General features: G+C 43.1%; 2 protein-coding genes and 1 non-coding gene across 5 annotated transcripts; 1 reads left to right on the forward strand and 2 right to left on the reverse strand.

Moving 5' to 3' along the window:
- The first annotated feature begins 926 nt into the window (after positions 1-926).
- LOC124657659 lies at positions 927-4,927 on the forward strand. The gene is made up of 3 exons (XM_047196174.1): positions 927-1,223; positions 2,110-2,226; positions 2,313-4,927. Exons 1-3 carry the CDS (start codon positions 927-929, stop codon positions 4,452-4,454), a joined length of 2,556 nt encoding a protein of 851 aa, XP_047052130.1. The 3' UTR covers positions 4,455-4,927.
- A 685-nt stretch (positions 4,928-5,612) lies between these two features.
- On the reverse strand, positions 5,613-12,826 carry LOC124651900. 3 transcript variants are annotated; one of them, XM_047190916.1, is made up of 16 exons: positions 12,568-12,826; positions 11,016-11,429; positions 10,707-10,932; positions 10,347-10,601; positions 10,154-10,263; positions 9,555-9,650; positions 9,385-9,472; positions 8,968-9,197; positions 8,542-8,726; positions 8,120-8,319; positions 7,587-7,919; positions 7,380-7,481; positions 6,951-7,248; positions 6,592-6,740; positions 6,233-6,517; positions 5,613-6,057 (listed from the first exon to the last, which is right to left on the reverse strand). In XM_047190916.1, the coding sequence occupies exons 2-16, from the start codon at positions 11,324-11,326 to the stop codon at positions 5,857-5,859; spliced, it is 3,069 nt and encodes a 1,022-aa protein (XP_047046872.1). In that variant the 5' UTR covers positions 11,327-11,429; positions 12,568-12,826; the 3' UTR covers positions 5,613-5,856. The 3 variants fall into 3 exon arrangements, 2 of the variants coding, with proteins under 2 accessions (XP_047046872.1, XP_047046873.1); XM_047190917.1 differs by lacking the exon at positions 12,568-12,826 and having other exon boundaries at positions 11,016-12,478; XR_006987526.1 differs by lacking the exons at positions 5,613-6,057; positions 6,233-6,517; positions 6,592-6,740; ... (4 more) ...; positions 8,542-8,726; positions 8,968-9,197 and having other exon boundaries at positions 9,445-9,472; positions 10,154-10,259.
- Positions 12,827-14,515: 1,689 nt separating this feature from the next.
- Positions 14,516-14,617, reverse strand: LOC124658625. The gene has a single exon (XR_006989333.1). It is a non-coding gene; the product is annotated as a U6 spliceosomal RNA (small nuclear RNA).
- Between the last annotated feature and the right edge of the window lie 6,187 nt (positions 14,618-20,804).

Below are 20,804 nucleotides of genomic sequence, written 5' to 3' on the forward strand. Positions count from 1 at the left end.
CGAATCGAATTCTCAGCACCAGCAGCAGAGAGAGATAAATACCGCATCCTACTACTCCATAACCAACCCCGCACCGGATCGTATCAAATCCAATCCAATCGCATCGTATCGAATCCGAAGCGGTTGCCATCCAATCTCCATCAAACCAGCCGCGCCGCCGCTTCTTCCCCTCCTCCACCAATACCGCCGCCGCCGCCACCACTGAGGACAAATCGCCAGTGCCACGGACAAGCAACTCCCCCGCCGCCGTCGTCTAGCCTTCCGCCCCCGCAACGTATGTTCTTCCTCTTCTTGTCCTTCCTCTTCTTGCCCTGCTATTGCAGTTCATCGCGGCTTCGCTAGATTGGGATTGCTTGCTACTTGCCACTAGTTCGCCATCCAGCAACCGGCCGGTCCTTCCGGCAAACCGGCCGGTCAAGTTTGGATCCACGCGCGGTCGCCAATTCTTACTCTTGCGATGTCGATCTATTTTTGGGGTCGGGGATGGCGGGCGGGCGGGGGTTGGCTCGAGGTTGATGGCCAACCATGTTCTTCCCGCCCGGCCGCCCGTACGAGGGAACATTCATGTGATGCGTGCTGCCGGCCAGAATCAAATCCACCGTCTTTTTCATGCGCTACTAGTTATGAAGCCGACCTACCTACCAGCCACCCGCCACCGTTCTTGGCACGGCCCCCCGACTTTTCTTGCATTGCTCTTTATGGTTCACTTCACATGGACCACCTCGCCTCTGCCTTCTCTTCCTTTTGCTTTTACTCTCTGGCATCATTCACCATATGAAATTACCTACTACTGTAATTGACTGCTCTTGTTCAATGCAATAGCCAAATTTATATATGATTCTAGATCGAAGCCCATCCTCCTCTAACAATGAACTTTGACTGCTGGTGTACATGTTTTGCTTACTGTAATTGACTGCAACGCCAGGATGCGGAGGCTGCAGCTGCCGCGGTGTTCCTTCAGGGAGGACGCCAACCCCGCCGACATGGCGGGGGCCATCTTCATGTCCAACAGCGAGACCAGGGAGCACTGCTTCGGCGCCGGCGTCTTCGGGCTCCCGCCCGAGTACGAGCGCTTCGTCGCCAGGGTCAGGCAGGGGATGCCCCTCTTCCTCTTTGACTACACCGAGCGCAAGCTCTACGGGGTCTTTGAGGCCACCTCCGACGGCGGGATGGATATCCGCAGGGGCGCCTTCCGCTTCACCGGCCGCACCTATCCCGCGCAGGTAAACCTTCCTCCTCTCATTGGCCTATTCTTTGTTATTACTGTTTAATTTAATCCATTGTAAATTTATAATGTGGTTTAGGGTTTTACATCCTAATCCTAGGGCTTAGATAAAGAATCTTATCTGTAGGTAGATATGCTTAATTAGCTTCTCTGCATGTTGGAGCTGTATATTACTATTTATTCTTGAAAATGTGCATGTACTACTTGCTGCCCGTTCCAGCAAATGAATGTGGAATTAACTTCACAGTAGTAACTATTGATTACTAGTTCACCGCAATACGCTTCTGTTGCAGCCTTGGGCTTAGGGAGCTTGAGGAAGTATAGTTGTTCAATGATCTCTCCAATGCAATCTTCCTTTTATGTTTCAATTAATTCGAGATTATAATTCTAATGGTAGGAGGACATGGCTCATTTACAACTGTATATAAAAGTTGGTGCTGGAATTGTATATCTTAATTATTGTTGAAAAATTGCATTTACTTACTATCTGAACGTTCAAGCGTATGAATGAATTCAACTTCTAATGTGAACATGGCAAGTGTACCCTGTACTTTCTATAAGACTTCGCGGTGGTTGTCAACCATATGTCAGCTGCAAATGCACTATTTTGGTTCAAATAAAGATTCGAATGGGAGGTGGACATGCCCCCATTTACTTGCTGTATGAAGAGTTGGTGGAACTATATATTACCAATTATGGTTGAAAATCTGCTTTTACTACTAGCCGAATGTGCAAGCCTTTGCATTCAACTTGTAATTGTGAACATGGCAAGAAGGGTATCATGAACTGTCCATATGGTTTATTATCTGCTTGGCGGAGACTGTTGCTTTTTTATATACTAATAATTAACTATTCATTTGGCTTTGAGCTGTTGTTTTCCCTAGGTTTGCTTCAGTATTGTTTGGAAGTGCAGACCACTCACCGAAGATGAGTTTTTTCCTGCCATAGAAGACAACTACTATATCTCAAAAAAGTTCTACTTTGACCTTTCCTGCCAGCAGGTTTGCTATGGAACTTAATATTTTAAATTCATGAACCTTCCAATCCAGGGTTATGGTTTGGTGGTTAATCTTGTTTCCATTTGCAGGTCGTCAACCTGTATGGGTTGTTTGACAAGAAAAGGGTACCGCATCCTGTTTCCAATTATTCAACACGTGCTTATCTGGAAAAAGAGCACTCCAGTAGAGGGAGACCAGACAAAAGGAGCTTGAGTCCAAATGTTTCTCCACTTTCTGCTGATCAATCCCACTCTTTGATACCCTCAAGTTCTGCAGTCGAAACAAACTGCTCTGCCTCTACAAGCATGCACCCAATTGTTCCACATAGTTTTGAGGCACAGCCAAATGTGTCGATGCCCTTGGTTACTAAACCTTTTGGAGTCCAAACTGCTCCCATCCACAGCAACCAGCTAAAATTACCTTATTATAGTCATGAAGACCTCCGAGATGTTCCAACAATAACTCAAGTAGCTGCTGCTTGCTCTCAAACACGTAGATACCACGGAGATCAGTTTGTTGCAAATCAGTCATACCCATTATCTCATGATTATCTGCAAAATAGGTTGTCCTCTGGATGCAGCACACAAGGCCCAACTGATGGAGTTAGACTGTCTTTAAAGCAGTCATATGAAGGCAGTAGCTCCTTATATTCTCGCTATTCAACACAGGTTCCAGCTGGTGATGATAGAAGCTATTTGACTCCGTATGTTCCTTCATATCCTCATCTTTCACAACACAATGTGAACTCGGAGGATGACTACGACAACTGTGAACAATGCAAAGCAATTTATGCATCTGAGCATCAGCATTTGAACAGGGCAAAATCCCGAACACCTGAATTAACTCAACAAGGTATCCCAGCATACCCTGAAGCTCTGGAAGTATCAGCAATCAGTCAACAGAAAGAATGCTTTGCTGGCTACATCCCCATCCCTGATTGCACTGAAGACTTTGAAAAGGATCAGCCAAGACGTGATTTTAATCGTGATGTATCAGGCTCATCAGGTTCTGGACATGATACTGGAGCCTACATGTCAAATCAACCGTATACTAATCATGATGTAGGAGCTGAAAGCAACATAACAGTTCCCAGTCAGCGTCAACAAAAGACCGTGTTCTCTCGCTTATCAATGAAGCCACAACCACCTCCCCAAGAAATTCCAGGCCCTTCACTCAACCAACTGCTCTATTCACTTTCTAAAAGAACCGAACAGTGGAGTAGCAAGACTAGAAGTGCTACGGAAGATGTTTGTAAACAGTTGGTCAGTGCACAGGACATTGACAGACCTTATGCTCCTTCTGAGCTAAACCTGCCAACTGAACTAGAAGAAGAAAACGTAGATCCTCCCTTCTTGAACTTCAAGAGGCGCAGCAAAGTGGCAAGCCTGGATACAAATGGAGGAAACGAAGGTAGTGGCAAACCCAAGAGAAGAAAGCTTGTGCGCCCTTCTTTTGGGCAATCTAACAACACCCAAGAGAAGAAAGCTTGTTCTGGAAAGGAGCTCCAAGAGAATGCCGTAGTGGAAATGAATCATAGCCCTGCTAAAACTGTTGGAAAAGAGCTCCAAGAGAATGTCATAATGGAAATGACTCGTACCTCTGACGAAACTGTTGGAAACAAGCTCCAAGAGAATGTCACGATGGAGAGGAATCATAGCCCTGTCGAAACTGGTGGAAACGACCTCCAAGAGAATGTCATAATGGAAATGACTCATACCCATGTCGAAACTGTTGAAAACAAGCTCGAAGACATGATGGAGTTGAATCATAGCCCTGTCGAAACTGGTGGAAACAAGTTTTACATTGACCTAAACGAACCTGCATCTGTAGACAGTGATTTGGTGGAGGATGCCAGCATTATAACGCCACCTCCTGTTGCTGTCAAAACACAAATAGAGAAGCCCTCTCAAGTAGACATCAACCAGCTAAGCTGCTCAAACTCGAAGGAGGTAAACAGTAAGCAAGACCAATCGTCTGGTAGTGGTGCCCCTCCAGAGAAAGCCCCTACAGAGAAAATTACACTTGATCTGAACATTACGGATCTGAATACAATGGATGAGGCGAAGCTGCAAGCAATTCTTGGTTCTTCATTATTGCAAGCACTTGACAAGCTCAGAAATGGCAAGTCGAATGACTCTGAGAAAGCTAATAAATCAAGTCTCTGTGGTAAAAACGGTGTCGTGAAGATGGAAGTGAAAGCTGACACGAGCATCAACCGGAGGTGCAACTGATAGTGTTAGTGAGACTGCTGCCAGACTACTGAACTTTACAGGATTCAGTTTGATACTCGTGCTACTGCAGCAGCTGGATTAGTAGAATCCTCAACATTTTGATTGTAGCTGTTACAGTAGGACACACTGTCTTCAAATGCAAGGCCACTTGATATTTTGGATCGTCTAACTTTGACCTTTTCTATTTTACCAACAAAATGGGAGTTATATGATACAAAAGGTATATAATCGGGTTCACATTCGAATGGTGCTTCCGGAAATGTACTTTTTGTGACATTTAACTCGTATTATGTTGGTTAAAATATTTGTCAAAGTAGGTACAAAATACCAAGTGGCCTTGTATTGTTATCCATATAATGAGGAAGTTGAATGTAGTGTCTGGCATCATACGTAGGTGAAAGATATAGTTTGCATGATATTTTGTGTTTTTGAGAAAAAAGGTAGGGAATCAGTTTGTGCTTTCTTTAGAGCCATCATATGTTTCTTATGGTACTGTTTATGGATGGCTGTATGAGGCATGACAGGTTTTTACTTAGTCTTATCAATGAAATATCTTTTCAGCTGTGAAAATTACTACCAATCTTGTTGTTTTGCACCTGCTACCCATGATCAAGATGTCTTGTTCATGCAGCCATGCGTGCTTGCTGCTATGTAGGGAATGCAACATGGTAAAACTTGTGAAATTGCTCAAGGCAAAAATCTAATAGCAGAAACTGCAGCTCACCGGAAAAAACAAGGTACCCGGGTAAAGCCTAGACTTCAAGCTGTAACATACTCAATATTACAAAACCAAGCAAAGCATGAAGAAAGAATGTGTTCAAGTCAACAGAAAGAATGCTTTGCTGGCTACATTGACACCATCTTCCATCACGCTTCCAGCTGAAGGATGTGTTCAAGTTGCTTCTTTTCCCCTTTCAAGAAGATATTTACCTTCGACTACTTTTTAATATAGTAGGATGAACCCCATTTCCAAATATTTAAAACAATATTTTATAGCAAATTTCAAAAGTTGGATTTCAAACAATGTTCAAGCCATCTATTTGTGGTATGAACCAAGTACCATCGCCAAGTGAAAATGAAGTCTTGAAAATTTTGAAGGAGAAAATCAAAATGAGGTTCCACATCAACAGCATCAAACTGACGGCACAGACAGAGACAAAAACGTGAAACAAGCATAAAATATAACAGGCTGGCTAAGAACCATCAAGGTTTCATTTCAACACAGATCTACAGCATCCACCCTCCCGTGATTCTACATTTCTTCACCCCTATCTTTCCTACTAGCTTTGTTCTACGCTACTATGTCAGTTAAGAAACCTTAGATCACTATACAGCCTTTTCGCAACACAGGTACTACTATGTTACACATTACAAGTTTACAACAGCTTCCCCTGTATGTCAATCATGTAGCAAGGTCTGATAAAGAAGGATCCATAGGCGTCCGTGGGATGACAAACTGGTCGACAACCCGCACCGTACTGGTCGGCTCCGACCATCCGGAGCCGGCTCGCCATTTGCTTGGGAACCTCCTATTGTGGCTCATCTGGTACGGCTCCTTGGGCTCCATGTCCCAGTCTGGATCCAGCATCCATTCTTTCGGCACCTGGGTATTGATAGCATATGTGAGACACCTCGCCTCGACATGGGGAAGCACGCGTGGGAATGTAAACTCAGGCATATCAGGCATGACAATTTGATAAAGAGCGGATGACACGGTTGGAGGGAGCAAATGCAACCACAATGATGTGTCGGCAAGTCATAACTCAGAGAGACATTACCTTATCCACAGCCAGAGTGAACACCTCAAGGTCTCCATTCTTCTTGATGTGGAACCGTGTGAACGCCTTGTAATTCGCTATCCGCAGGGAGGAAAAGGCCTCGTCGAAATGGATATGGAACCAGTTTATGCATATGTATAAGTAGCTCCCGAACACCATTGACACGACGGGGGTAGACAGGACCCAGAAGTACAGGAAGACACAGACGTAGTAGATAATGGCACCTCCCCGAGGAAGGGACTCTATTCCTTTTCTGCAGATTGTGGTCCTAGTTACTGCCATAACCTGAAAGATAAATAACAGTGAAAAAAGGTACAGCCCATCAGAACAAGTGATCTTTGTGTGGTTCAAAGGATGACCTCTGGGATGTCGAACGCGGACATAAGGTACTTGATACATGCAGGATAAAGCCCGAAAGTCCACTGTTCCAAACGTGCGCGAAGTCCTGTTGGGTCAGGAAAATGCTCACTTTCCGCCTTTCGATACCATTCGTAGAGGGTGTGATATCCTGTGATTGGATAATCCAACATAATCTTTTACATCGCCGTGCAAAAAAATCATTAAAAGATGGAGAACAGACTTGGAAGTGCATCGTCTTAAAACAAATGTACAAACAGACAATGTATCTGTTACAAACTTGTAGACAAGGATTCAAGATGACAAACATAACATGAAAATCGAGCAGTGATGGACACGGGTTGAAGTATCGAACACAAACCTGATGTTGCTAATAGATGGTTGCGGATGCATATCTCAATACCAAGTTCCATCAACAGCATCAGTAGTACAGCCGAAGTTATATGGGCAGTAGCATGAAGAAAACCAAGCAAAGCACGTCTTCTTCGTGATAGTTTTGTGGGTACAAAACAAAATGATACCATCAATAGAATAACAACACCAACTAGGGATACATAAGAATGCTCGAGAATCTCAAATATAGCATTCCACATTGCAATGAAGAAACTATTCATACGGTCACCCCAAGAGTCTTCATGTAAGATACGAAATGAGTCGCACTGAAGAAGAACATCATATTAAGTCAGGCCACAAATATAAAAATCAAGAAACATTGAACACTACTGTAATATCCAAAACTTGATAATTTGTTACGAAAAATACCATTAATAACTATTATCTAGTCTCTCACCTGTGGGAACATTGAGAAAACCAATATGAAGTACACAAAACCACCAATGACATCAAATTGCCAATTTTTCCTTCGGAATTTCAATATATTACCAAGTGCAATCTTGACGGAGAAATAAAAGATAAAAGTCAGTTGGAAACATAACTATTCCAAGAACAACATAGTTATGCAATGAACTCGTAGAAAGATATAAAGGTAGGGTTCTACCTTGCTAGACTCGTCGTAAGAAGGATATGCAGCCTTTGTTTCATACTTGTTCCCATAGCATTCCTTGAAGTTCTCAAAGACATGTGTTGGGTGCAGAAAGGCTCCACCACAGCCATTTACAAGCAAGTGTTGTACATGTACTGGTTCTTTGGACTCGACGCAAGAATGACGCATATAATGGTGCAGGTCGCCAGCCATCCGCAGTTTGCACCGTCCCTTGAGGTACTCACGTATTAAATATGTTACATTTTTTCCAGTTCTATCACTCCAGTACCAGTCTAGAAGCCAATTTGGCTCATGAGTTATAAGGATTACAGAATCAGTCTCTCCAACCTGCATAAATTCCAGTAATACACACTAAGAAAATCAACATACAGCAAACCTTGATGCACAATAATGAAAATGTGCATTGTTCTCTGCTTACGGTAACAAGATCCACTAGCACTGCTCACAATTATAATCTACTTATTTGTTACTACTGAATCATCAAATTAAGAGTATAGAGCCTGTTGTAGATAAAAGGATGTAATTACCTTCTGTTGACATAACTCTGCAAAGAACTTGAACTGGTAAACATCGATGTCACCATGAAGAGCTTGGTCAAGACCAAAAACCCACCACCCATTTGGAAGCTTTAATGCAAAATAACTCCTTTTCTGGGGAAGAAACCACCCACCAAGCCAGCTTTTATGACAAATATACCTCATGAATGTGTGTAGTCCATCAAACCAATCTGCACGAAAACATGGAAGATTTTGTCAAGACATCAATCTACAATAGTGTGGTAGAAATAGAGTTTAACTTCTTCCATGCCAGGACATCTCTTTTTTACAGAAAAAGAGTAGGGAAGACACCTACTGTGTTCCATGCCAAGAGATCATTCGTAAGTAAATATTGGAACATCGATCGGCGAGGAAGAAAACAGGGTACATAAATGTGAGTAGGCTATATGTACCATGGTTTCCAGGAATCATAAAACATTGTGGTCCGCTATACTGCCTGATCTCAGAAACTCCAAGGGGAAGTTCAGGTTTTTCCAATGCTATATGTTCAGGAGTATACCAAGCAGGAGGCTGGAGAGCATACTCAAAAGGACAGAAAAAACGCCGCTCATACGAAAATTCGGATGGATTTGGATATCTGCAAGAGAATAGAACAATCACCATCTTTCTGAAGAGCTTAATCCAAGATCAACATGGAAAACCCCAAACCAAGTATAACAATCTGGAAAAGACAATTAACTATGACATATCCATGTAAGGAATGCAACTTGCGAAAAACTAAGCGTATCACAGGAAAAATATTTGCTAATCATTAATTAGCAAACATTAATTGAAGACTTCTTATAATGTGAACTGTATGATCGAAGTTTGTAACATACGCAAGGTCTCCACCAATTAGTAGTAGTTCTCCACGGGGAAATGTAAGCCTGGAATCATCAGATTTTATGACTAAAGAAGGTTGAGCAAGTAAACGTGCTATAGCATATGTAGAGTTGCCACCATCGCCAGTATCTGCAATGAAGTCGAACCAAAGTTCGTCTTTTGCATCAAGATGATCATATAGAAGGTCGCTGTGCTTAGCTTCATCTGGACCTTTGTTCATAGCAGCCTGATGAGTTGAGGAAAAGAAGTCAATAATTTTAACAGAACAGTGAGCTCAGCTAGGAACTGCAAAAGCACTTTAGAGCACAACAACATAACTCTAGAAAAGGGCAATTCAGGACAAGCAAAAACTGAAGGAAGCAAAATCCAAAACCAAAATGATAACAGAAGGCTTGAAATTACTGGTCATGTACCTGCATCATACGCATGTCGAATCGACCAACAAAGAGTGTCACCGATACCATGAGGTCGAAAACTGTTTTGAATAAATCAGTTGAAGTCCTGCAGAGCATATCAACAAATATTCAACCCTTCTACAACATCAAGTGGACAATAAGAGCTTATGTATAGACCAATAACATACCCAGAGTACCAAGGAACCATGTCCTCAAAATCTGGTTTCAACAGTTTCTTCAGATTCTCATACTCCGATATTGTCAAAGGATGAGTTAGAGCCCATCTATACATCAACTCAAAGGAAACAAAGAGAACGAATGAGTCCAACACTGAACAAACAAACCAGTAATGTTCAGTTTACATTATACTTCAACAATTATACAGTTATGCTTGGCATCTTTTTCTCACCTGCTTAGCTATTTCATAGATAATAGAAGCATGCAAACATGTGAAAAAGGGACAAATATCACAATCATGTCCAAGTCCGAAGTACCCTAATGACCTGAGTAAATCTTACCCCTAACACCATGTTATTTCACTAGAGCATACTCATGTGACTTACAGGTAATAAACTGAATGTAGTAACACCTTTTAGAACTTCCCCAAGTTTCTCCAACAACCATTGGCATTTTCTAAAGGGACCACAAAGTTTGAAATTCATATGTGTATAGTTCTGCTTAGATGAAACCAATAATTCATGACGAATATATTCCATTTTCCTTTTCATCATCATAATTTCCTATCTTACAGAGGACTAACAGATGGATGCATTGAGAGTCAACATACCCAGTAGACCGTTCCACAACATAATTGGCCATGTAAAGACCAATGAATGTAGCCCACAAAGAGTACACAGGTGAGATGATGTTGGAGTCTTGAGATCCATTGGAAGCTAACTGGAACAAGAAACAGGATAAGAATAAACCAATAGATAAAGAGAATCATATACAAGCACGAACAGAAGGTGAAGTATACTAACTTCTCCATAAATGGCCCATTTCGAGAGAAGTGGGTAATCACTAGCAGAGCCAACCGGAGCAAACCAGGATGAGCAAATCTGGTCTTTGAACTTATGCATACGTAATAGCCTTGAAATCAGTGTATTGTCATCATTTTGCTTTCTCCAGAGTGAAAATGCAACCCAGCTAGCAGTTCTACGATCAATAGATTTATCTCTTGAAAGAGTCCTGTTACCACAGTGGCTGTAAAACACACAGCAAGCTATACTTATAACCTGTGATATAACAAAAGATGTGAATTTTAGACAAAGCACAAGTATCTAAACAAGACAGCAAAAGGTGATGGATACACTAGCATCATTGTATACCAAGAAACTTACTGCGCAATTTTGGATTATAGTTAGCATCTCCGGTTTTTTCTCTGCCATGCGAGAAACAAGACCTAAATACCAGAGTCCGAGAAATATGACGTGAAAGACGATCAAGAAAATTAGAGAGGAAATATAAATGGTGAGGAAGAGGGAAAGATTCATCCTCATATCCAACCCCATTGACTGAAAACTAGGGAGATGGTACAATGCTGCCAAGAATATCCAGGCAATGTACCTGCATTCAGAAACAGCCTCAGGGAACCAGTACATATTGTTCAAACTAAAATTATCTTTTCACTGGCTCCAGAGATTGCTTACCACCGACTAAAGTTTGAGTAGCTTGGCTTGATAGTCTTCCTAATAAACGGTGACGAGAAGAAATAGAAGAAACCAATCAAACAAGCATACATGGACCACCATTTGAAATTCTTGTCCAATTTCATTATAAGGTTCTGCAAGTTATCCGATGAAAGGAGGAAAAGCCAGCCGACAATCACGGCAATCATGAAATGTCTTGAGTGCTCATGCGGGTACGGGTATCTATGAGTCAGGATAGTCCTAACCCTCTCCATTTTGAGGGATTCAATAAGACGGCCAGAGGGATGCTTATGGAGCCTTCCTTTTCCCATAAAAAATCTGCTCTCTGAGTCAGAGATATCTCATACTCCTACTCTAAGCAACCACAGAGAGGGCAATTAGCCACTTCTGAAAATTTCAGAACCGTGTCCAGATCTGCATAAAAAAACAATTGTGATAACCTGGCAAAATGGCGATAGACATGCAGAACATCAGTATCAGAACTAACTTATGAAAGAAGTCATTAGCTGCAAAGTGGGCAAAAAACAACCGGTAAAGGAATTAAATGTGCCTCTTTGGTCCCTGCCTAAAGAAGCAATCTAATTTATTGTGGTTGTGGCGCTTAAATGAATCCTAGAAGATATGCAGAGTATTGTCTGTATAGCGCCACAGCTACACAATATCACATTGTACCCTGAACATGTTGGCAAGATATCCTAGAAATCATCTCGGCAAGTCCACAGTCAATCATGTAAATACTCAACCTACCAAGACCCTCTATGGTTGCTCACTCAGTAAATTATCATCACCCACGAAATACAAAAGGCTGCCAATCTGTATCACATTGATGCTTGCTACAAGCAGAGCAAAGAAGCATGTACTGTACATTGTAAAATACAGATATCGACAACTGCAGTGGTGAATCAATATAACATTTCAGAAATTATTAAGAAATATGGCAACGATATTAGTCTGACAGCCATCCATCCAATATATAAATGAATCCCAGGAGGGGAAATTGGATAGAGAGAGACATAATAACAAAAAGAAATAGTATTATTAAGTAGACAAACTGCAGGGGCACATTAAGCACATGCCATTAACAGATCCCATTGGGGAAAGGAACAAGTATGTAATCATTACCAGAGACAAAAACTACTCTTAATCAAGACACTATATCAAGCAAAAGCTAGCTTAACGAGGACTGAACTTTCCAACAATTTCCCCCTAAAAGTGAGTTTTTTTCTTATCAAATACGCACATGACACATCGGTAGGCGAACAAGAACAAAGATCCTGTAACTTCTTTTTTTGGGTCCTCCCGAAATTCGGTGGCGAGCACGAGGAACCAATGCGACTAGTAAACAGCACGGGTACCTAGGAGGAAGAGCTGCTGCCAGCAAACTGAATCGGCGGTCGGCGACAAGCGGGGAGAAAGTTGCAGAGCAAGGGACACAGCTGAATTGCGCGCGCACACAAGCTGCAGACCTCCCAAGATCCGCGCCTCCCAGCCCCAATTCGGCGGAGCCGACCAAGCGGTGGAAGAAAATCCAAGAGGGGTGGGGGATGCTTACCAACCAATCCGGGGAGGAGAGGGGGCGAACACCAGCGCCTGGCAGCGCCGCCTGGTGGGACGGAGGGGGAAAGACGAGATTTTTGCAGCGAAATCTCCCCCGCGGAATCCTCGCTGGTGCTCTCGCCGGCTGTCGCGGGGATGGAGGAGGAAGAAGGGGAGGAGCGAGCAGAGTAGGACACGGAGGGGAGCTTGATTAAAGAAAGAAAGAAATTTGGAGGGAGAAGAAGAGAAGGAAATGCTTGCGGTTTTGGTGTTGCTGGCGGTGCCGGCGGTGGTGGAAGAAAAAGGAAGGAACCAGATGGTTCGTCAGCCTGACGCGTCGTGGCCATGGTGCAGGTGGAAATTTCGCACTAGTTGGATTACAGATTTTTCCTTTTCTTGATTGATTGAAAGACGCATATTCTTCGAGGGGAAGGTACTGTGGTCACTGGATGCCGAATTGGTGCTGACTAGATGGACCTCGCGCGTCTTGCCGCGCCATTCTTTGCTGTTATCGTTTAATCTATGCATGCTATCATTTGTTGTCATAAATTATTTAATTCATATAATAGCTGATCTTAACTATTAATCCTACAATAGCTTTTGCCGCCTTCCAATGCTTATTCTTGTTTGATGGTATTGATCACCATCAATAAGTTCATCCACCATCGATAAATTCTACAACTGTTGTTTCGCACCATACTGTTAGGCATTTTCAGTGTGATGGCTAGAATTTAAGAATATGCATGCTGGGCACAAACAAACATACGTGAAAGAGAACTCATATGCTTTCCTTCCTTACCAACAACTGGCAAAAGGCCCGGTTCCTCTTTCCTGATCTTGTCCATCATTTACCACGCCGGCACTGCCTAAGAACCGAGAGCAAATGAAGGGGATGACATGTAATTCGTTGATTTAACTGGACAATCTTACATATGTTTGCATCTCAAGCACAAATGCAAAACTAATTCCTTTCAAGAGTACTGCAATTAATCTTCAAGACTGTAAAAGACATAAGAAATTGACAGTCTCGAGATATTCCGCCTTCTTGAATGAGACCCAAGCTTCTCCTGGCAATCCCTGCACATTTTTAAAGAAAGGATGTGATACCCGGAATACAGCATGCTAGCTAAGAATAATAACCTTGGGAGATAGCTTGGAATGATACGTTAGGCGAGAAGAGGGTCATTTCGTGGCTTTGAATATTCAGACATGGCTGGGAGTTCCAATGCACAGAGGAAGCAGGCAGATCAAGTGCATCTCAGTGGCTTGGCCCTTGTCAGTAATGCTGAATGCTTGAGATGTATTTTACTACAATAAAATCTCCTAATCAAATCTCCTAATCATGCTTGGATTTGCACACAAGATTTTTATCCAGCCGTATGACGGAGGTGTAATTTAATATGCTGCATTGCATGCCAGGGAGGGTCCATGGTAGAGTACCAAAAAGAAACACTATAAGTGGCAACATAAAGCATTGCATCATGAAATTTTAAACAGATAAATTGGCGAACTTATAACTATGTATTTCATAAGGTCAATACCATGATTTCGAGCATCCAAATTTAACCAATTAATAGCAGCTCCTTTGTTTTGGGTCTTGCAGAGAGAATCAAGAAAACATGTCTGCTAAAAAGGAGAATGACAGCTGATGATTTCATTTCCCATTTTATCCCCGAGAATGGCTTAGCAATTAGCCAAATGTATACAAATACATGTCTTAACCTATAGACAACAGGGCTGCAGAAGAAAAATAACCCTTCCAGTCAGCAATTGACAATGGGCAGTTATTTATCGAAACAGTGCATAATAGGCAAGATATGAGATAATATGAACTTAACACCTTCACTATTTCAACAATTTCGGATTGAAAGGTCCCACCTAATGGTGACCACTTTCCATATGCTCCTGACTTGGTCCAACAAAGAAGATTCCTGATATTTGATCAGGAATTGGATCGTAGGTACTCTCACCTGTTGGAGATGTATTTTGTGCGTGTCATCCTTGCGCAGGGGCCATGCTAATATTCTCTGTATCATTCCAATTTTATCGGATGTCCCCGAAGGGACTTGGAGATGTATTTTGAGTTCTTAAAGTGTGACGTTAAAGTATTCTGCAAACCCCTATGTGCTATTAGAAGAGTGATAGGAAGGTGTCCGACCTGCTATAATTGTAGGAGTAATCCCTGAAGAAATAAGTATGTGATCAAAGGCCGCGCCGAAAATGCCGACCGCAAGATCAGCTACTAAAGGAAAATCTTCAGATGGAGCATAATGTGTCGCCTGTAATCAGATATTCCATAACCTTACCTCAGCAGACCTGTCAAAGAAAAATGATACAAAGAAATTCTCCTACCCATCACCACAATTCCAATTTCCGAATTCTACCAAGGAACATTTCATGTGAGTGCACGCTCCGTCCACTTTAAGCACTACGTCAGCCCTGCATTCTGAATAACTACCAGAAAAAGGTGCAGTCGATGATTCAAATGTATTACCACCATCCTAATATTGCCCTAGAATAATAAAGTAGTCAGTACTCATATGACCAGTACAAATAGAAACAAAACATGTAATGTCATAATCTGCCCATGGAGCTTGTATTATCTATGGTTTTTTTACAGGCGACATAGTAGTTAGACAGAGCACTACTACTATGAGTACTTTCACTGCCGGTTGATAAGCAGCAAAGAGCAAAAGACTACCAAGCAGAACCAGTATGATATAGCTTGTCTTGTAAAAATTGGTAACCTACATAAAACAAATCTGTGGTCTTCCTTCTAATGTGAGCCCATGCTTAAAAATGAGCCTTTTTTTAGGAACAAATTCACAATTAGCATTATATGCCCTTTGGGAAAAAATAATGGATCAAAGCAGGCTTCTTAGGAACAAACTCCAGTTTGAGCAGCGAGCTAGTTTAGACTTCTAAGATGCAGAAAAGGTGATAGCAGAACCGCAAGATAAACGAAATCAATCATACCCGAATGCCCGCCACGGGAACACCAGGACCCGCGCGCTGCTCCACCGGCATGGGATCCTGTCAACCGCCCACTGCCCGTTCTGCACTGACGATGAGGACTTGTTGCACCTCTTCTTCAAGTGCTCCAGGTTGGCACCCTGGTTTGCCGGCCTTGGGGGCACACGCTGCCGCCTCGGCCGCTGACCTCGATGAGGGTTGCGAGTTGCTTGCTGCTGTCCACCGTGGCCTCGTCCCGATGGTGCGCCACACTCTGGTGCTGCTAACCCTTTGGATCGTCTGGAAAAGCCGGAACCGCATGGTCTTCGACGCTCAGCTCCTGCGGCCCAGGCAGATGTTCTCCCTCCTCGCGACGCACTGTGAGCTCTGGCTCCACCGGCTGCCCCGTCGTCACAGCCACCAGCCTGTGGATACGTGGCTTGCTGCTCTTAGACCTCATTTTACTTTATCCTTTGTCGGCTTTTGGGTTGATGTTTGTGAACCCACTCTTGTGTAAAACCCCCCTGTATCCCCCGTTTGTGATTCAATAAAATTCACTTCAGATGGAGGGTTTCCCTCCACCGTTGAGCTTTCAAAAAAAAAAACCAAATGCCCAGCGAATATATAGTTGTTGGAACAAAAACCTCTGCTCTATGAGTCAGCAGCCCATACCGCAAATAATAAATAACCATAATAATGTTCTTTGTGCTATGCATGGCATAAACACCTCATACTCTAGACCAGAATAATCATTTGAGCTCACTTCCATTAATGATCCATCAAGACATACTACTCCGCAGAGCACAACTGGATACATGACTTTATGTCATATTGACCCAACATAAAAAAATATCTCCAATGCAGTTATCTTGAAACAACGCATATGAATACAGTTATGCTTTTCCTCAGACAACCTAATTTGATCTATAGTGAATTTTAATACAGAACTACATTTGAACTTGGGTTAGCCTGAAGTTCCTCACACTTCTATTAGAACTTCTGTTAGATAACGTATGCATTATGCTATTTTAGTGCATTTTTCTCATTTAAATAATTTCTGACTCACAGATCCAATTAGACAGAAACAATAGATTTGCAGGATGGATGGATAATACCACCACCAAGTGCTGAAATAGATTCTGAACAATGTCACTTCAAGTTATACTTAGACTAAATTCATCAGAGGGTTATATTACTAACCTATGGACATAAAGTCATAAAGACATTGTACCTTTAAGGAGCCTTTTCACATTCCTTTTATGTTTTACAGTATGCCATTTGGCCAGATCCGCTGCGAACATCAACCACACCAAATGTGTCTCCATCTGTATTTCCAAATTTATCTAGACAAAAACATGGATTCCATGGATAAAAAACTGTAACCTCTAAATATTTATGCAATGTAAGCATTTGTTGATACTATTGGTATTTATGCAATGTAAGCATTTGTTGATACTACCTGCCCTGCGGACTCACCAAACATTTCATCTAAGTTTTTTTTTACAAAGTGGAGTTATCAGTGATGCTAGAAAGTGATTCAGTTAAAGCTATAAACTACTGATGCATGCCTGCAGATCAATTGCGATTGATTTCCTACAAAATAGGATGTAACAAGCAGTATTAAGAACAAGCACAATTTGCAATTGATTTCCTTTTATACATGATGCGAGAATCAAATAGAATGGAGGACTACTACTTAATAAGTTGAAAGAGAACTACAATAGCACTTTTAGACGGTATATCACCTCATGAACTGAAAGAAAACTTGGGCATGCACACAACAACATCAGTGTCATAGTATACATTTTGTCGTAAAAAGTAAAAAAACTGACGATTCATATATATACACAGAAAATGCAACCAGATGGAGGAACATCACCATTTCTGTCGCACGGGGAAGAGGCGTTGCCAACTCTCCCTGCGGTTGCACAGAGATGGGCTAGCGCAAGCGGCCAGTGGTAGCGCAGAGTTGCGACGCAGCTCACCGGGGGAGGAAACGTTGGCCAGCCTTCAGCTTGTCATGGTAGCTCTATTAAAATAATAGTCTCAAAACTGAATAAACATCATATATCACTAAACTATGACAACTATAAATATGTGAACTGCTGATTAGACATGCGAGTTAAATTTTGTATCAAGCAGACATCGCCCTTTACAACTGCTATGCCAAATCCTGCCATGACAAGATTTACTGAAACATAACCTAGATAAAGATATATGAGAGGTAAAATTACTTTGACAGCCACTCCTAAATACAAAAAAATTACAGCATCACATTCCCAGATGCATCAATTAACTAACCAAAAAGAAGACTCTTATCAGAAAAAAAGATCCAAAAGACGCAGACCTTACAAGGGAGACCGTTGATGAGGATGTGTCCAATCTCGCGGATGGCTCTAGCCTGCTGCGGGTAGGTCTTGGAGGCGCTTGAGTCGGCCTTGGACTCAAAGTAGGGTTCTTGCGGGGACATGCATACGGCAACCTAGCGCTGCGTTGAACTCGTTGGATCTAGATGGAGAGGGGCCATTAGAAAAGAGAGGCGGTGGGAGAGCCTCACCTCACCTCCTTGACCATCCGGAAATAGAGCACATACGGCGTAGGACTTGGATCTCATGCCGATGTCGATGTCGATGTCGGGGAGAGCATCGCCGATCAAAAAGTGGAGGCAGCCATAATCGCAGGCGACAACGGCGAGTTCGCAACCGAGGGGAGCGGGGAGGGGAGGTGACAAGAGCAGCCGATGAGGGGGGAAGGAGCGAGACTCGTGTAGTTGCAGTCGTTGCGTCTTCTCCTCGCACCCCCGGTCTCCAGACTTCAGCTAGCGACACGCAGCGCACAGAACCGACATGAACAAGCTAGGCCCAACCAAGGGCCCATCACCAAACGCGCCTAACGAGAACGACCAAGCGGTCAACCTGAAACGATTTTCCTGAACGTGGGGCCCGTGAGAGTGACTTGCAAATCAACCAGGAGCGCTGCCAACCCTGGGAGCTTAGTGCTCTTTAGGGATTGCGTGGGTTGATTTCTCTCCCGGGCCTCTTTTCACCTGATTCAGATCATGGTCGGTGGTACTTCGCAGATGAGGATATATAGATGCCTCCATGCATTTCAAAGTTGGACTAGAGCCTACAATTAGCACACTTTTTTTTGTTACACCCAGCTTTAAATTAATACTCCCTTCTTTCCAATTTAGGATCCATATTAGTTTTTTGAAAAGTTAAACTTTATATAAGATGCTGATATCATTCTCTATACATTTGATCAAAATTTACAAAGTTTCACTTTAACTACAACTAATATGCATCCTAATTTTGGAAGGAGGAAGTATAAATAACCGAACGGGTGGAAAGAGGTGTTCAGAACTAAGTGTCCTGCCTTGTATTTGTTCCATTCAGGTTTGCAAGGCCGTACTAGAATTTTAAGCCAAACTTTAATCATGGATTTAACATATAAAAGTGTTATAAATTACGTACAGCATCAAGCATATGGTTTGATTAATACTTAAAGGACGTACTTTCCAACAATATGATATTTGTGACGAATAAACCATACTATGCTTGTTAATTTCATGGTCAAAGTCAGAAACAAACCTCCAACAAGACTGTACAGTGCCAAACAGAGCCACTGTAGGACTCAACAAACATGGAATACGTAGAGAAACAAGGTTTTCTTTGAAATGGGGGAAATATCAACCCAACTTTTGCATCCAAGGGATGCACATGTTTTTTTTATTAGATTATTCACAACACCTTACAAGAACAATTAGAAAGATCAAACCGAAGCCACCAAAATTAACGATAACTTGCTAATCCTACATCACCGATGAGGGGGGGGGGGGGGAGGCATCACACCGATGCGCATCATCAAAAAACCGAAGGCCTCGACAAGTCGCCCAATGGCGAGCATGTGACACAACTGGTCTGGCAGATCCTCGGCACGTACCATCATACACGCTCCAGAAGTCCTTGCCGCACTGTCTTCTGCATACCCATCGTCAGGAGAGATCAATGCAATAACCTTGCGAGGCTTGCCACCAACGCCACCACAACGCTAGACGACACCACCATCCTGCGCACGTCCATCACGCTGCGTCCGTCTTCGAGGCTCCGCTGCACCATGCCGTTGAGACCCGCCAACATCGGCGCAGTAGATGGAACACCGCTCCGCCAGATGACTCCCTCCAGGTATCACTTGCAACGATGCCCTCAAGAGGGAAAACGACACCAGATATGCCGCCATCATCTGATCTGTATCTAGATCTGGGGGTTTTCCCCGAAGCAAAGAGGTTGAGGTCGGATCTGTAGTAACGATGCCTTCAACAAGGTGATGATGCCTGAGGACGCCACCATCGTCGGCTCTGACCGAATCGGAGCCCGGTTCTCACCGGCCAGACCCACACCAACGCTGCAGATCCGCCTGAAGAAGAGTCGATGCCATCGGCCGCACCACCGATGTGACACCGTGGTACCTGGCAGCACCACGCCCAAGCCCTCCTTGCCGGTCAGCTACCGCCAACGCTGGCCGCCAAAGCGGTTCGAATGGGACAAGGGTACGAGAAGGGGCCCCGCCGGCACCGGCGCCGGCCAGACTTTGCCCGGGCGCGCCCCTGGCGGTGGCGGAGGAGGGAGGAGGCAGGTGGAGGGGGTAGGAGGCGCGGCGGCTCAGGTTTCCTCCCCCGCCGCCCGCGTGGGGGCGAGAGGGAGTCGGGAGTCACTTTCCCTGCTAGCGACTAGTGACATGGAGAAATAAGGTACAACTTGAAACCCTCGAGACAACATAAACATAGCAGAGGGAATTGTAGAATCAAAAGATCAGCCGGTTTCTCGTGACATGTTTTTGACTAATATCTGTTTGCTGATAATTATAAACTTGTGCATGTTAGACCATCTGCCATGCATGGTCAAAAGTGATGCCAAGCATCCTTAGAGTTCATTCTATAGCATGCAAGCCGATGCTAGGGGAAAAGCACCCTAAGATGTCGAATCGTCTCAAACCATTAAACTACAATGGCCCAAATATTTTGGTCAACATTGTGAGTCAAATCTAAACCCACAGAGTTCATGGTAGATTCTACCTTCTAGGTCTTCCTTTAGTTGTAAGTCATTTTATCTTTTGATATTAATATATTTCCTTTATCGAAAAAGTTATAAGTCGTCTTCAAACATTAAACTGCAATGCAAAAGAAGGATGTCACCGATAATATTTTTCTCCAACTTAGGAAGAAAGTGCTGGCAAACACAACATGGGTATTACTTTGCCATGAAGCATCGTAGATTTCCCACTCCGAAAAGTTCCATTGAT

Source organism: Lolium rigidum, chromosome 5, assembly GCF_022539505.1.
Source record: "Lolium rigidum isolate FL_2022 chromosome 5, APGP_CSIRO_Lrig_0.1, whole genome shotgun sequence".
NCBI lineage: Eukaryota > Viridiplantae > Streptophyta > Magnoliopsida > Poales > Poaceae > Lolium > Lolium rigidum.

What these genes read in the sequence shown, in the direction of transcription:
- LOC124657659 (XM_047196174.1), top strand. Translation starts at nt 927, where the DNA reads ATGCGGAGGCTGCAGCTGCCGCGGTGTTCCTTCAGGGAGGACGCCAAC. An exon ending in GCCGCACCTATCCCGCGCAG is followed by an intron (nt 1,224 to 2,109) that starts GTAAACCTTCCT and finishes TGTTTTCCCTAG; the next exon opens with GTTTGCTTCAGTATTGTTTG. An exon ending in TTGACCTTTCCTGCCAGCAG is followed by an intron (nt 2,227 to 2,312) that starts GTTTGCTATGGA and finishes TTCCATTTGCAG; the next exon opens with GTCGTCAACCTGTATGGGTT.
- LOC124651900 (XM_047190916.1), bottom strand. Translation starts at nt 11,326, where the DNA reads ATGGGAAAAGGAAGGCTCCATAAGCATCCCTCTGGCCGTCTTATTGAA. An exon ending in AATGGGCCATTTATGGAGAA is followed by an intron (nt 10,264 to 10,346) that starts GTTAGTATACTT and finishes TTCTTGTTCCAG; the next exon opens with TTAGCTTCCAATGGATCTCA. An exon ending in TTTTCTCAATGTTCCCACAG is followed by an intron (nt 7,249 to 7,379) that starts GTGAGAGACTAG and finishes GTTCTTCTTCAG; the next exon opens with TGCGACTCATTTCGTATCTT.